Source organism: Mus musculus, chromosome 13 (genome assembly GCF_000001635.26).
Source record: "Mus musculus strain C57BL/6J chromosome 13, GRCm38.p6 C57BL/6J".
In the NCBI taxonomy this organism is placed as follows: Eukaryota; Metazoa; Chordata; class Mammalia; order Rodentia; family Muridae; genus Mus; species Mus musculus.
Genome location: NC_000079.6, coordinates 55,713,947 through 55,726,921, shown reverse-complemented (window position 1 = coordinate 55,726,921; position 12,975 = coordinate 55,713,947). Strand labels below are relative to the sequence as shown.

The 12,975-nt window shown below is 47.7% G+C and overlaps 1 protein-coding gene across 1 annotated transcript; it reads right to left on the bottom strand.

Annotated features, from left to right (window-relative positions):
* Positions 1-694: 694 nt before the first annotated feature.
* Positions 695-12,272, bottom strand: Txndc15 (thioredoxin domain containing 15). The gene is made up of 5 exons (NM_175150.3): positions 12,078-12,272; positions 8,655-9,130; positions 5,180-5,343; positions 2,284-2,414; positions 695-1,255 (listed from the first exon to the last, which is right to left on the bottom strand). Exons 1-5 carry the CDS (start codon positions 12,142-12,144, stop codon positions 1,059-1,061), a joined length of 1,035 nt encoding a protein of 344 aa, NP_780359.2. The 5' UTR covers positions 12,145-12,272; the 3' UTR covers positions 695-1,058.
* Positions 12,273-12,975: the final 703 nt, after the last annotated feature.

Below are 12,975 nucleotides of genomic sequence, written 5' to 3'. Positions count from 1 at the left end.
TTGGGTTTGTTTTTTTTTTTTTTTTTAAAGATTTATTTATTTATTATATGTAAGTACACTGTAGCTATCTTCAGACACACCAGAAGAGGGCGTCAGATCTTATGACAAATGGTTTTGAGCCAGCCACCATGTGGTTGCTGGGACTTGAACTCAGCAGTCAGTGCTCTTAACCACTGAATCATCTCTCCAGCCCCCTCATTTTGGTTTTTTTACTAGGTAACTTTGTTGTATTCCTTTCCTGAGACAGTTTCATGAAGCCAGGTAGAGTTGCAGAGGCTGGCCTGGAACATCCATCTCCACCTCCCAGAAGCTGGGGATTTTGGACGTGTCACCATGCACTATCCTGTTAGTTTTTCTAAATTAGCACATTAATATTACCAATTTGCCAGTTCTCTCCTCCCACCGTGTGGAACACAGGGATCGAACTCAGATCTTCACACTTGGTGACAAGCACCTTTATCTGCTAAGCCATCTCAGCGGCCCATGTCATCTCTTTGCTGTGTCCTAAACTAGACCAGACTCAACCTCCAGGCAAGGACAGGGTTCTTAACTTCCTTTGGATCTCAATCTAGCTGTGTGCTAGTATATGACTGGGCAATGTCTGTGCTCTAGCACAGAATTAACATGTTTTAATTAGAATTAGGAGTTTCTCCTAAAGTCTGCCATTCCCAGAAACAAGCGAAACCACTTTGAATTGTTTCAGTGACTTTATTTTTCACCTGGTCCTGTAGTAGACCTGCACTTCCCGTCCTAGCCCATACTTCCCATCTTAGCTCCTCTTCTGAGACAACACTTTCCTGTTTGACGACACTAGAAAAGAAATTCATTATGTTCAAGTATTAAAAAGCAACAACAGTCAATTCTAGTGGACATTTTTGTACCTGCTAGTTGTCATAGGAAAAACACATTTATATGAAATCTTTTCAGCTTTTCAGTAGTCCAACAAGAACATGATTCTTGAATCTGATTTCCGTTGCAAGTCCACACATTTAGCGACTGTAATGCTAAGTCCACAAAGGAGGGGCTGAGACCCCTCTTGTTCCAGTTCAGTTCTGTCTTTACTCTGCGTGTTCCTGTTCTTGTCCTGGAATCAGCCACCGAATACTCTCAGTGCGGATGGTAGCATACATAATGAAACTAATTAAAAAGAACAAGGAAAACACCAGCAACCAATCCACAGTCTTTATCAAAGTGCTGGGGAGAGGGCCCATCTGGTCAGCCTGCGTTACCACCACATTTTTCTTGGCTTCTATACCTGAAAGAGAAATTAATTGTTTCAAATCAGAAAGAAAACACATCTGAGGCTTGTCTGAAGTATGATGCACGGCATGCAAAATGACAAGCGACCCTAAAATAAACACCATCTCAAGCATATCTTGGAAGGATTTCACTTGTGTGTCAGTGTGATTTTCTTTCCTCCCACCACATCAAAGGATCGGGAATCCTTCCAGCCTTTCAAAGCTAAAACTCTAGAATTTCTGACTCCTTGGAGCTTTTCTGGTCAATGTACTCTTAAGAGTCACCTTCTGTTCTCTTAAGACCAAAGTTCAACAAAATAAAGCTACTCTCAGAAGTTCCCACAGGTTATCAAGATGCCTTTAAATGAGTTCATGGAAGACAGTTACCCACCACTGGACAGTGATCAAAGATGCCAGGCACCTAGAACTCCTCTGCAATCACCAAACACAATGGCTTTCTCTCCCAGTGGACTGGTGAATCAGGGCCCAGCATGAGGCTCAGAATTCCCAGCAACCCTAAGGCACTCAGTTACTCTGAGATAACCTGAAATAAGGAGAGTCTTTGCTCTTTGGTGTCAGAAAGAAATGAGAACACCATGCCCTGAGGAGCGTTCCAATCTGCACTCATTTCTAGTAAGTGCCCCTCAGGGGGAAGAGGGAGGCTGGAAGTCACGGCTAGACAGCTGTGAGAAAGAGGAGTTTCCCAGGAACACAGTTCTTCCACTCACCACAATCAAGCCTTTACAAGGAAGAAACAATAGGGCCATATGTTTTGGCAAACACTAAGGAATTAAAGCAACTTCTTCAAATGGATTAAAAAATGGAACTCAGCATAATAAAAATAACTAAGTCATAAGCACGCCCAACAATTCAGCTAAAGTTTATAATCACAATAGCTAGCTGCAGTGCTGCAACTAACAAAGATCCTCATGAGTTCCAGGCCAGCCAGGGCTACACAGAGAAACCCTGTCTCAAAAAACCAAACCAAAACAAAACAAAACAAAAAAAAAAAAGCCTTCCTCCCCCGGATGTTATTTCTACATACCCGTCTGATTGAAAATGAAGATTTTCAGTGTTTCCAGGGTGCGATCTGTATGGTTAAACCTTGCCATTGGTTTAGCTCCTTGAAATAACAAAATGTTAGGGACAGCTACAGTGCCAAATCTGGTAGAAAGGCTGTAAGACAAAGAAGGCAGTTAAGTTAGAAAGCCCTACAACGAATGTCCTCACGTGGCTTCCCTGGGAGAATTGGTAGATATCAATGAAAAGTTCCTTATGACCTGTGGTTTTGGAAGTCAAACTTTTGACTTTTGCTCTGTTCCTTGCCACAGCCTTATGGTTCGGGGCTGGGGCAGTCCTGTTCTGCAATCCAAGTCAGTTGGTATTAGCACATAATTCCAGCCATGACCCAGCAATTCCAAATGTCAAAACAACACAGACCAGAAAATTCTAATTCATGGATGAAGCACCGTGTGTCAATTTTCTTGACAGGAAAAAAAAAAAAACAAACTTCAAACTTTAGAATGGCCATCCCTTCCTTCCAAAAAGATCAGCATACAGTAAGCAATTCTTTCCCAGATTGGTGCAAAGAAATTCTGACTCAATCTACACAGCGGAAGGCTCGAAACTAGGGAGGGAGGACTTAGCAGAGGTGGCCTGCAGGCTTCTTTTGCCTTCACTTGGCCAGTCCGGGTTCTGGCAGTGGTCTGAGGACAGAAGCAGCTATGACCTTTGGGGACACTGCTTAACCCCGCCACGCCTCAGTTTCTCCCAGCACTAACAAGCAGTGTTGGATGAGCAATGTCACTATGTCATTCTGATGCTGCCATACAAGCAAGCACGTGGTCCACCCCCTGTAATGACAGTGTCCTCCATCATCAAGGCGAGAAGAGGATGCCAAAAGCTTTAGGAAGGGAGAGTGGGGAAGAGGGCGACCCAGTCCCAGAGGAGGGCTCACTTCTGAGCTTGACAAACAGTGCCATTCCTCAGGCCGGCCCACGCACACACTTTCTGGAAGCAGACAGAGGAGTTACTCAGGACGAAAGAGACTGCTCAGGAGTTCAGAGCACACACAGATGGCGCTCCTGGAGGACCTGTATGGGGCAGGTCACCGCTTCCCGTCACCTCAGCTCCGAGTATCTCTGCCTCAACATACATGCAGGCACTCACATTCCGTGTGTGATGGCTAATCTTGGTTGTCAATTTGACCACATGTGGCATCAACTAAAACCCAGGCAGCTGTGTGAGGTGCCTTCCCGTCTGGATCATTTGAAGAGAGAAGACCCACCCTAAAACTGGGTCGTACCTTCTGGTGGCCGCCTACATGAAGAACATGGAAGGAGGAGGCTTTGCTTTTTTGCCTGCTTGCCCTCGCTCTAACTAACAAGTCCTTCCAGCCTGCCTGGGAGCCATCCCTTCACTGACGTTTGCCTGCCTGGGAGCCATCCCCTCACTGACGTTTGAACGGACTTCTTTGGGATTCCCATGCAGGCTGGAGAGCAGCTGAGACATCTAGCCCTGGAGACTAACAATTAACGGATTCTTGGCCTTCCTATCAGGAGAGTGTGTGTGTGTGTGTGTGTGTGTGTGTGTGTGTGTGTGTGTGTGATATATATAATCAGCTCTGTTCCTCTAGAGAACCCTAATACACCATAAATGAAAAAAAAATCTTTAAAAAATGATAATTACTTGAGGGACAATTGATTTCTTCATAAACAATAAAAACACACAAATAAATAATATGAAAAAAATAAGGTTAAAAGGCAAGGCAGGCATATTGATGAACAGCATATAGCTGTTCTCTTGTCTCCTGGGTAACAGTGCAAACTCACTGATCTGCCTAAGGAAGAAGAGATTAACAAGCTCTGTGAACTATATAGACGTATAAGCAAGGATAATGTCACTACAAAGGGATACATTCATTTATTAATATATTAAGTGCGTGTTATACTAATACATAACCTGTAATATGCACACAAGAGTAAATACACGCGTGGTGGCTCACGCCTGTAACCTCAGCACTTGAGAGGCTGAGGCATGGGGACGGCTGAGAATTCAAGGCCAGTCTGGGATGCAGAGCGAGCCTGTCTCAAAAAAGGAAGGAAGAGCAGATGGATGGATGGACGAATGAACAAAAGAAAGAAAGAGAAAGAAAGAGAGAGGGAAAGAAAGAAAGAGAGAGAGAGAGAGAGAGAAGGAAGGAAGGAAGGAAGGAAGGAAGGAAGGAAGGAAGGGAAAGAAAGAAAGAAAGAAAGAAAGAAAGAAAGAAAGAAAGAAAGAAAGAAAGAGACAGAGAAAGAAAGAAAAGACAAGACAAGACAGGGAAGAAAATGAGAAGCTGGAGAGACAGCTCAATAACTAAGCACGCATTCTGCTCTTAAGAGAAGCAGAGCTGGGTAGGAGAAATGGCTCAGCAGTTAGGAGCACTGACTGCTCCTCCAGAAGTCCTGGGTTTGATTCTCTGCATCCCACACAGTAGCTCACATAACTCTAGTTCCAAGGGATCCAGCACCTCCTTCTGTCCTTCATGGTCATATAGCATGCAGCCATCTATGCAGCCAGAACACCCACATACATACGTTAAAAATAAATAAAAGTACTTTTAAAAGATGACAATTAAAAAAAAAAACATGCATAGGCACAGCACAGCACAGGGCTGGCAACTGCACTGCAGGCTATGGCACAGACAGATGCCCTACTGTGGTACCACGGGTACTAGTTTAGTCTGGTCTAGACCATCCAAGGTCCTCTGTCCCTGTGACCTGCCACTCTTCCATCCACCAGAACTGATACAGAACTGGACGCCACCAGCTCCCAGGAGCCTGATGACCAACAGCCTGTTACAAAGCTCCATGGCCGTCCCTACTTGCAGCTTAAACAACCAGGGCTCCCCCTAACCACGACATCAGCTGCAAAGACAAGCCACAGTCTGCCAAGGATACCTGCTGTGCTGAGATGCATCCAGAGCCAAGAAGCCAAGTGTTGGAAACGCCCGGGGCAGGGAGTTAAAATGAGGAGCCAGGCTGGCAGAAAACCGGCACCACGGGGTGTAGAAGAGGACCAGTGTACAGTCACTACCATTTGGGTTTAGGAAATCCATGAGGTCCTACAAAGAAAAGCACAATAGTTAAAGTCAGCATTAAGTACACATGTGCCGGCTAGGCAGGGAGTTGGGAAGAAACTCTAGGTTCAAGGCCACCCTGGTCTACATAGCAAGTTCCAGGACAGCCAGGGCTACAAAACAAAAACAAAGCACCTGTGTGTGTTTCTGAAAGGCTCCCCCATAAAGAGGACACACTGCTGCTCTAGGGAGTGGTCAGCAGGAGGGCAGAGAGGACAGAGACTGATGAAGACCACAAGTCAGCAGGAAAGCACTCTGAATGACAGGGCACGCTCATCTCTAAGCTTTCCCATGGATACCTGATACTTCGGTGTTTTCTTAAGCGGTCAAGTCAAACACTAAGCACTCACAGCACACACAGACCACCACAGCACCTGTGCATCGTGGCATTGAACTGTACATCTCAGATGCTATGGTTTACAGATTTTTTTTTTTTATTTTTTTTTTTTCCAAGACAGGGTTTCCCTGTATTGACCTGGCTGTCCTGGAACTCACTCTGTAGACCAGGCTGGCCTCGAACTCAGAAATCCACCTGCCTCTGCCTCCCAAGTGCTGTGATTAAAGGCGTGCGCCACCGCACCCGGCTGGTTTACAGCTTTTAAGATTTATTTTTGTTATGTGTTTGTGAGTATGCATGCACGTTTGCACATATATATGTGCAGGCAGATGCCCATGGAAGCCAGCAGAGAGCATCAGACCCCTGGAACAGGAACTACAGGCAGTTGTGAGATGGCCAACCCTGGTGTTTGGAGCAGAACTCAGGTCCACTGGAAGAGCAGCAAGCATCATAACTGCTTAGCTAGAGACGTTTGCTGGAGGCTCACCCACACTCTGTGGAGCCACTGAAAAGTAGTTCCAGCATTAGAAAGTAAGCTCTCCTGGAAGGTCATATAGATCACTGGAGCACGACCAACTGCTATGAGTCTTCTGCTGCGTGTTCATGCACCACAAGTGTACCTGGTGCCTGTGGCAGCCAGAAGAGGGCATCAGATGCCCTGGAACAACAGTTACAGACGGGTGCTAGAAATTGAACCTAGGTCCTCTGTAAGAGAAGGCAAGACTCTTAACTTCTGAGCCATCTCTCCAGTCCCCGGAGCATGAAGGGACTGTTGGACTTTGATCTCGTTTTGTTTCATTTAAAGGGTCTCACTGTGTAGCTCCAGCTGACTTGGAACTCACAAAGATCTGCCTGCCTCTTCCTGCCTAGCACTGTGTGTGCAGCCGTACAAACCTTGATCTCTTCATTTTCTTTTGACTTCCCAGTCCCCAGGAGGCGAGGGATTTTTCCAATATGAGTTCTACCAGGGTGTGCTGCCTCATCACAGGCCCAGAAACAATGGAGCCGAGCAGTGGCTCCAAAACTGTGAGCTAGAACGAGCTTTTCCTCTTGTTAAGTTGGTTACCCCAGGTATTTTAGAAGTGTGTTACAGTAATAAAAAGATAACACATCTGAGGTGGGTTGAACAGGTTTGGCCCCTGAAGACCCATGTGTTTGATGCCTGGCCCAAAGGGAGTGACATTATTAGGAGTTGTGGCCTTGCGGGAGGAGGTGTGAAACTGTGGGGGTGGGATTTAAGGTCCTATGCTCAAGCTCCATATGGAATTCCAGTGCCCTTCTGCTGCCTTCAGATCAAGAACTCTCAACTCCTCCAGAGCCATGTCTGCTTGCACACCACCCGCCATGTTGATAATGGACTAAACCTCTGAACCTGTAAGTCAGTGCCATTTAAATAAGAGTTGCCTTGGTCATGGTGTCCCTTCACAGCAATAAGACCCTAACTAAGACAATATCAAACACTTTCAGACTGTCATCTTGCCAGAGCTAAGATCAATGTGTAAGGCCAAAGGTCAAAGGTTGGTGCAAGTCGATGGAGCCAGGTCAAGGGAGCACTGCTCCTGCCCCAGGTGTCCGAGCCGTAACCCAGACTGGCTCGGTCATCCGTGTGACAACAAAACAGCCCTTCAGGGCCTGAGGACAGTGTTCTGACCCCAGATCTGGAGAAGCTGCATGAATTAACTATGTCATGCCCTCCATGACAGTGAGCCACCACTGCCCTCAGAGCTAAGGTTTGCAAAGCAGGCACAAGGCTCCCAGTCTTGAGAGAGAAGAGAAACTTTAGCACTGTAACACTGTAATATTCCAGCGTAAATATCAAACTGCAGTTTCAGACATTCGGATTTTCTTTTCTTTAAAAAAAATCATTTATTTTTATTATTTTTTTAATCATGTGTGTGTACCTGAGCGAAGGCACTAGAGGAGGCCAGAGAGGACATTGGATCCCCTGGAGCTAGAATTCCATGTGATTGTGCACCATCCAAAGTGGGTGCTGGGAATTGAACTTGGGTCCTCTGGACGAGCAGAGCTCCCTTAGCTGTTTAGCCAGCTCTCTAGCCCCTCGTTCAGACTTCTTTAAAAACTTGGGTTTTTTGGTGGTGCTGGGGATTGAACCCAGGGCCTTACACAAGCGAGGCAAGTGCTCTATCCCCGAGCTAGTCTCAGCTCCAGAAAAGGAAACTGCTGTGATTCTGATCGCAAGTGCCTGGGTGTCCGTCCAGTAGGACGTTTTCCATGGCCTTGTTAGTGGGAGTAGTCTAGGAATGACTGGCTTTTGGTCACCTAAACATCATCTTTTCTTTTAAGACAGCAGGGCTGCAATACAAATCCCCAGCACCTCATAATATTAAGCGTGGTAGTGCAGACCTAAGACCCCAGCACTCCACAGGCTGAGGCAGAAGAATCAACATCTAAAGTCATAGGTTGGGCTGGAGAGATAGCTCAGTGGGTAAGAGCACTGGCTGCTCTTCCAGAGGTCCTGAGTTCAAATCCCAGCAACCACATGGTGGCTCACAACCATCTGTAATGGGATCTGACAGCCTCTTCTGGTGTGTCTGAAGACAGCTACAGTATACATACATACATACATACATACATACATACATACATACATAAAAAATCTATAAAAAAAAATAAAAATAAAGCCATAGGTCATCTTTTGCTACACAGCAATTGAAGGCCAACCTAGGATACCTAAGACCTGTCCAAACAGAGTGGCAGCTGGCTGCACTGTGGCAGTCATCCGACACCATCCTCACGGAGTAACAGGGAAGAGGCTGAGCAGAAAGGATGCTGAGGCAGCATGCTCTGGTCACGCCCAGGGGTTGGAGACCAACCTGGACAACATCCATCCGAAAGCTGATGAGTATTAGATTATAAGGTGAGCTTAAAAAGAAAGACAGAGACATAGAGACAGATGTAGAGACACAGAGACAGACAGACATTAACACGTGCTTCCTACCTGGGACATATTTAAAATCTTCAGAGTGAAGTTTTCTAGCCCAGTCACATTCCTCTCCTCACAATTCACCTTGGGGGACTTGAGGCTGTCAGTGCTGTTGGCATCCTCGGTGGCTACAGGCTCGGCCTCAGTCACGCCAGGCTCAGCATAGTACTCCTCTTCCCGATCCTGGAAGCCGCCTGCCCCCTGCAGCCCGAAGAGGTTCTCTCGGCCACAGCTCGGGTCCTCCTCTCCCTGCGCACTGCAGGTGCCATCGTGGGCCTCGGGGCTCCGTTGGTCCTCAGCTGCCCCAGGGACCACTGACAGCACCACCATGGGATCTCCGCGCGGACCCAGAGAGGCCTCCATGGGTTCCGCCGCTCTTGCCTGGTCCCGATGGTCCTGAGCAACCTCCTCTTCATGCAGATACACAGCTCCTACCTGGAGAGCAGGGACAGGCCGCTCCTCCCGCCAGGGGTGACCACTGTCCTCTGCAACTAAAGCAGGGCAGCATACTGTCACATCTGACTTGAAAGCAAATGAACCCCAAAAACTTACAATTGTCTTCCAAAATGAGACTCACCCGGATGGTGAAAATTTTCCATTTTACTATAAGAGAGCCACTACCATCTCCAGTTCTGGAGACCACAAGCAAAGATGCTGTAAAAAAGATGCCAGGAGCCGGGCAGTGGTGGCAGACACCTTTAATCCCAGCACTTGAGAGGCAGAGGCAGGTGGATTTCTGAGTTCGAGGCCAGCCTGGTCTACCAAATGAATGAGACTCTGACTATGGTTATTTTATTTGGCTTTGACAATTACTGGGGGTGGGGGGTAAACCCTAATCTACTCTCCTAACTAAGCTGGCACTCCAGATCCGTAGTTTCTCCTGGGCACCCGCTCTTAGTCCATCTCCCTTCAGACCTGCTCAGACCTGATCTTGCTTCTCCCCAGTTTAAAACTCTTTGAGCGGCATCCCCTGCCCTGTGTGATTGCCTGGTCCCTGATCACTCCCACTGTCCCCCATTCTGCCTTGGACCGTTCCTGAGAATGGTTTCTCAGCTAAGAAAGTCCTCTGCACCACCTCTCCATCTCCAGGCAAATCCAGGATCCTTCAGATGGAAGCACTAACTTTCACTTCCACAAGGACATCCATCCTACCCTTTACAGCAGGGTAAGCAGTCTCCAGATGGCACCCAACAATGCTCTGGGCTTCCCTTGATGTATCCCCCCTTAGAATTCACTTAATAATTTGTATCCATTTGATACCTGCCTTGCTCTCCACATTGGAAGGCAGGCCCTCCACTTTGTCTAACCCTCCTATGCATACTGGGGCCCAGCAGTCCAATGCACAGAATTCATGGAAAGACTCAGTGAACTGAGCGTGGTAGATCACTCCTAAAATCCCAGTTACAGGGAACCTGTGGTAGGGGGATTTCTGTGACTTCAAACTAGAATGAGCTACATTGTGACACATGCCCCCAAGAAAGTAACAAAATAGCAATCCACTGACAGACTCCCTAGTAAAGATGACTACAGGATCTTGGAACTCAAGGGCAGTTGTTCACTCTCATTCCTAGGTCCCTGGGCAGCACCCCTAAAACCAGATGCTAGTCCCTCAATAGTAGCTGGGGGTGTGAGGGAGGGGGAAGCCTTGTATTTTCAGCCACTCTGAGGAGGAACCAGCTGTGAAGGTTCCTTTATGCCCAGGCTATAGCCTAACCACGTGACCAATACCCTAGTCAGTCTGTGGTATCTTCAGGGTCTGTACGAATGTGTGAAGGAATAGTGCATTTTGCAAGGAGTTCACAATGACTACTAACTCTGGGAAATCTGAGTATTTAGTGAGGAACTATTAATGTATGCACTGAATGTAGAGAAACTAAAAACCTAATATTGTTCTGTTTCTTTTGTCTGCTACAGGCTTTGAACTCCCCAGCCTTCTGCCTCCACCTACGCTGGGGTAAGATCACAGGCCTGTGCCACCACATCTGGTGGCAGCTGCTGAACCCGTCTAGAACCTTCAGACAGCTAGCACAGGCCAAAGGGAGCAGTTTCCCAGCCTTGCTGCTTTCTGGTCAGGAACACCACAGGCCTGTAATAAACACTGATGGAGGGTGCCGAGACTTATTACAACACTCTGACCCCATTCTCTGCTTGTTCCAGTGCCTTCTTTTTGAGAAAGAAGTCTAGAGAGCCAACTATTCCATATATCATCTTTTTTTTTTTTTTTTTTTTTTTTTTGGTTTTTCGAGACAGGGTTTCTCTGTACAGCCCCGGCTGTCCTGGAACTCACTTTGTAGACCAGGCTGGCCTCGAACTCAGAAATCCGACTGCCTCTGCCTCCCAAATGCTGGGATTAAAGGTGTGCACCACCACTGCCCCACTTACATCTTCATTTTAAAGGCTAGTGATTAAATAGATTGAAAATTTCAATTTTTGGCTGTGAGATCTGACAGACACTGGCTTCCATCTCAGGCCCTCATCTATGGCTGCATAATATTGAAAGAGGATTTAGGTCCTGAGTCTCAGTTCCAGGTTGGGCATCCCTAAATGGAAACAGCCCTAGGCAGGCAGGAGGATTGGGGGGAGGGGGGGTCGGTCTGAGCTGTCTCAAAACAAAGGACAATAGCAACAAAAAATGTTTGATGTAAATCAGGCAGTGGTGGAATTTAATCCCAGCACTCGGGAGGCAGAGACAAGCAGATCTCTTGATCTCTGGCCTACAGAGTAATTTCTAGGACAGCCAGGTTCCAGAGAGAAACATTGTCTCAAAAAAATACTAACTAATCAACTAAAAATAAATAAATGAATCCAAAAGAAAAGAAAGAAAGAAATGGTCTTTTAATAGGAGTGGATAAAAGAGCCATGAACTAAGAAGGCCTCTCTCTGCTCCCCACTCTAGCACAGAGTGGCTCCTTTACCCACTTAAAGGGGTCCCCACATAAACACGGGCCCCAGGAATCTGATGTTGGTTTTTGGTGTTTTCTTCAGACAGATCCCAACTAATCTAGAGTGGCCACTTTCAAACAGTGGCCCAGCAAGAGCGAACTCCAGCGTGAACTTTGAAGTCGGAGAGACCTCAGGCTCTGATATTACTACTAAGTGCGAACAGGCAAATAGCTTATTCCCTCCGAGCCTCCTCGTCTCCAGCCTGTGAAATGAAGGTATTAACGGAAGCAGTCTCCCGCGGCGGCTGGAAGGACTGGAGGAGATCTGAGCTCTGGGATTCTAATCAGGACACAACAAAAGTCAGGTGTCTGCGTTTGACGGCTGATCATAAAGTGCGCATCGCAGAGGGTATCGGGCCAGGCCCGCCGAGGGGCCTGGGCAGGCTCGGCCTCCGCCGCCCAGCACCCCCACCGCCACGCACCGTCCCGCACCGCCCGCGGGTGGCAGCGCGTCGCCCCACGCAGCCGCCTTCGCCGGACCCCGATCCGCACTCACCCTCCAGGCCGTGGGCCGGAAGGCCCAGCACCCACAGCAGGACTTGCCACCAGCAGAGGAGTTGCATGGCGCGCGACAGGGAGCCGCGGCGACAGCCACCGCGGTGGAAGAAAATCGGCGCACCGGCAACCGGAGTCGCACCCCCCGCCCCAGGGAGACTACGGGGAGGAGAGCCCAGAGCGCAGGCGTGGCCGCGGGCCGCCATCTTGACTCCTGGCCGACGCTGCAGACGCCATCTTGGAGTCGGGCGGTCGGCCTCTAGCCAGGCCTGTGCGACCTGTACTGGAAGCCGCTTTTGGGGAACAAGTATCAAAGTAGGATTCGAGCAGCCATCAATAGCCATTCCCATGAGAACTCCTCGCTGCTTGCGACACGTACTGAACCTGTGTGCGGAGTTAATACCTTTCATTTCAAGAGACAAAAAGGCCAAGAAACTTGTGCACAATGGAGGAGGGACAGAACCTTGGGAAATCACAGATAGTCTGATGTATTACTTCAGCATGTTGCACTAGCTTGTGTTGCCAGACAGAGGATAGATCCAGTTAAATTTGAACTTCGCGGGCTGGTGAGATGGCTCAGTGGGTAAGAGCACCCGACTGCTCTTCCGAAGGTCCGAAGACTGAAGTTTTAAAAAAAAAAAAAAAATTTGAACTTCGCATAACTGCTGTATGTGTGTATGTAACTGTCTATCCTATAATTTGCTACTTCTGGCAAATTGGTTGGTTGGTTTTAACACTGGGACTCCTAAGATAATGACACTTAGGGGGGCTGGAGAGATGGCTCAGCAGTTAAGAGCAATGACTGCTCTTCAAGAGGTCCTGAATTCAAATCCCAGCAACCACATGGTGGCTCACAACCATCCATAATGAGATCTGATGCCCTCTTCTGGCAGGAGAAT

Excerpts from the sequence above, each read along its gene's own strand:
- Txndc15 (NM_175150.3), bottom strand. The coding sequence starts at position 12,144 with ATGCAACTCCTCTGCTGGTGGCAAGTCCTGCTGTGGGTGCTGGGCCTT. Across the intron at positions 2,415-5,179 it reads GATGCATCTCAGCACAGCAG|CCTTTCTACCAGATTTGGCA; the intron begins GTATCCTTGGCA and ends TTTGTCTTACAG. Across the intron at positions 1,256-2,283 it reads CTTCATTTTCAATCAGACGG|GTATAGAAGCCAAGAAAAAT; the intron begins GTATGTAGAAAT and ends TTTCTCTTTCAG.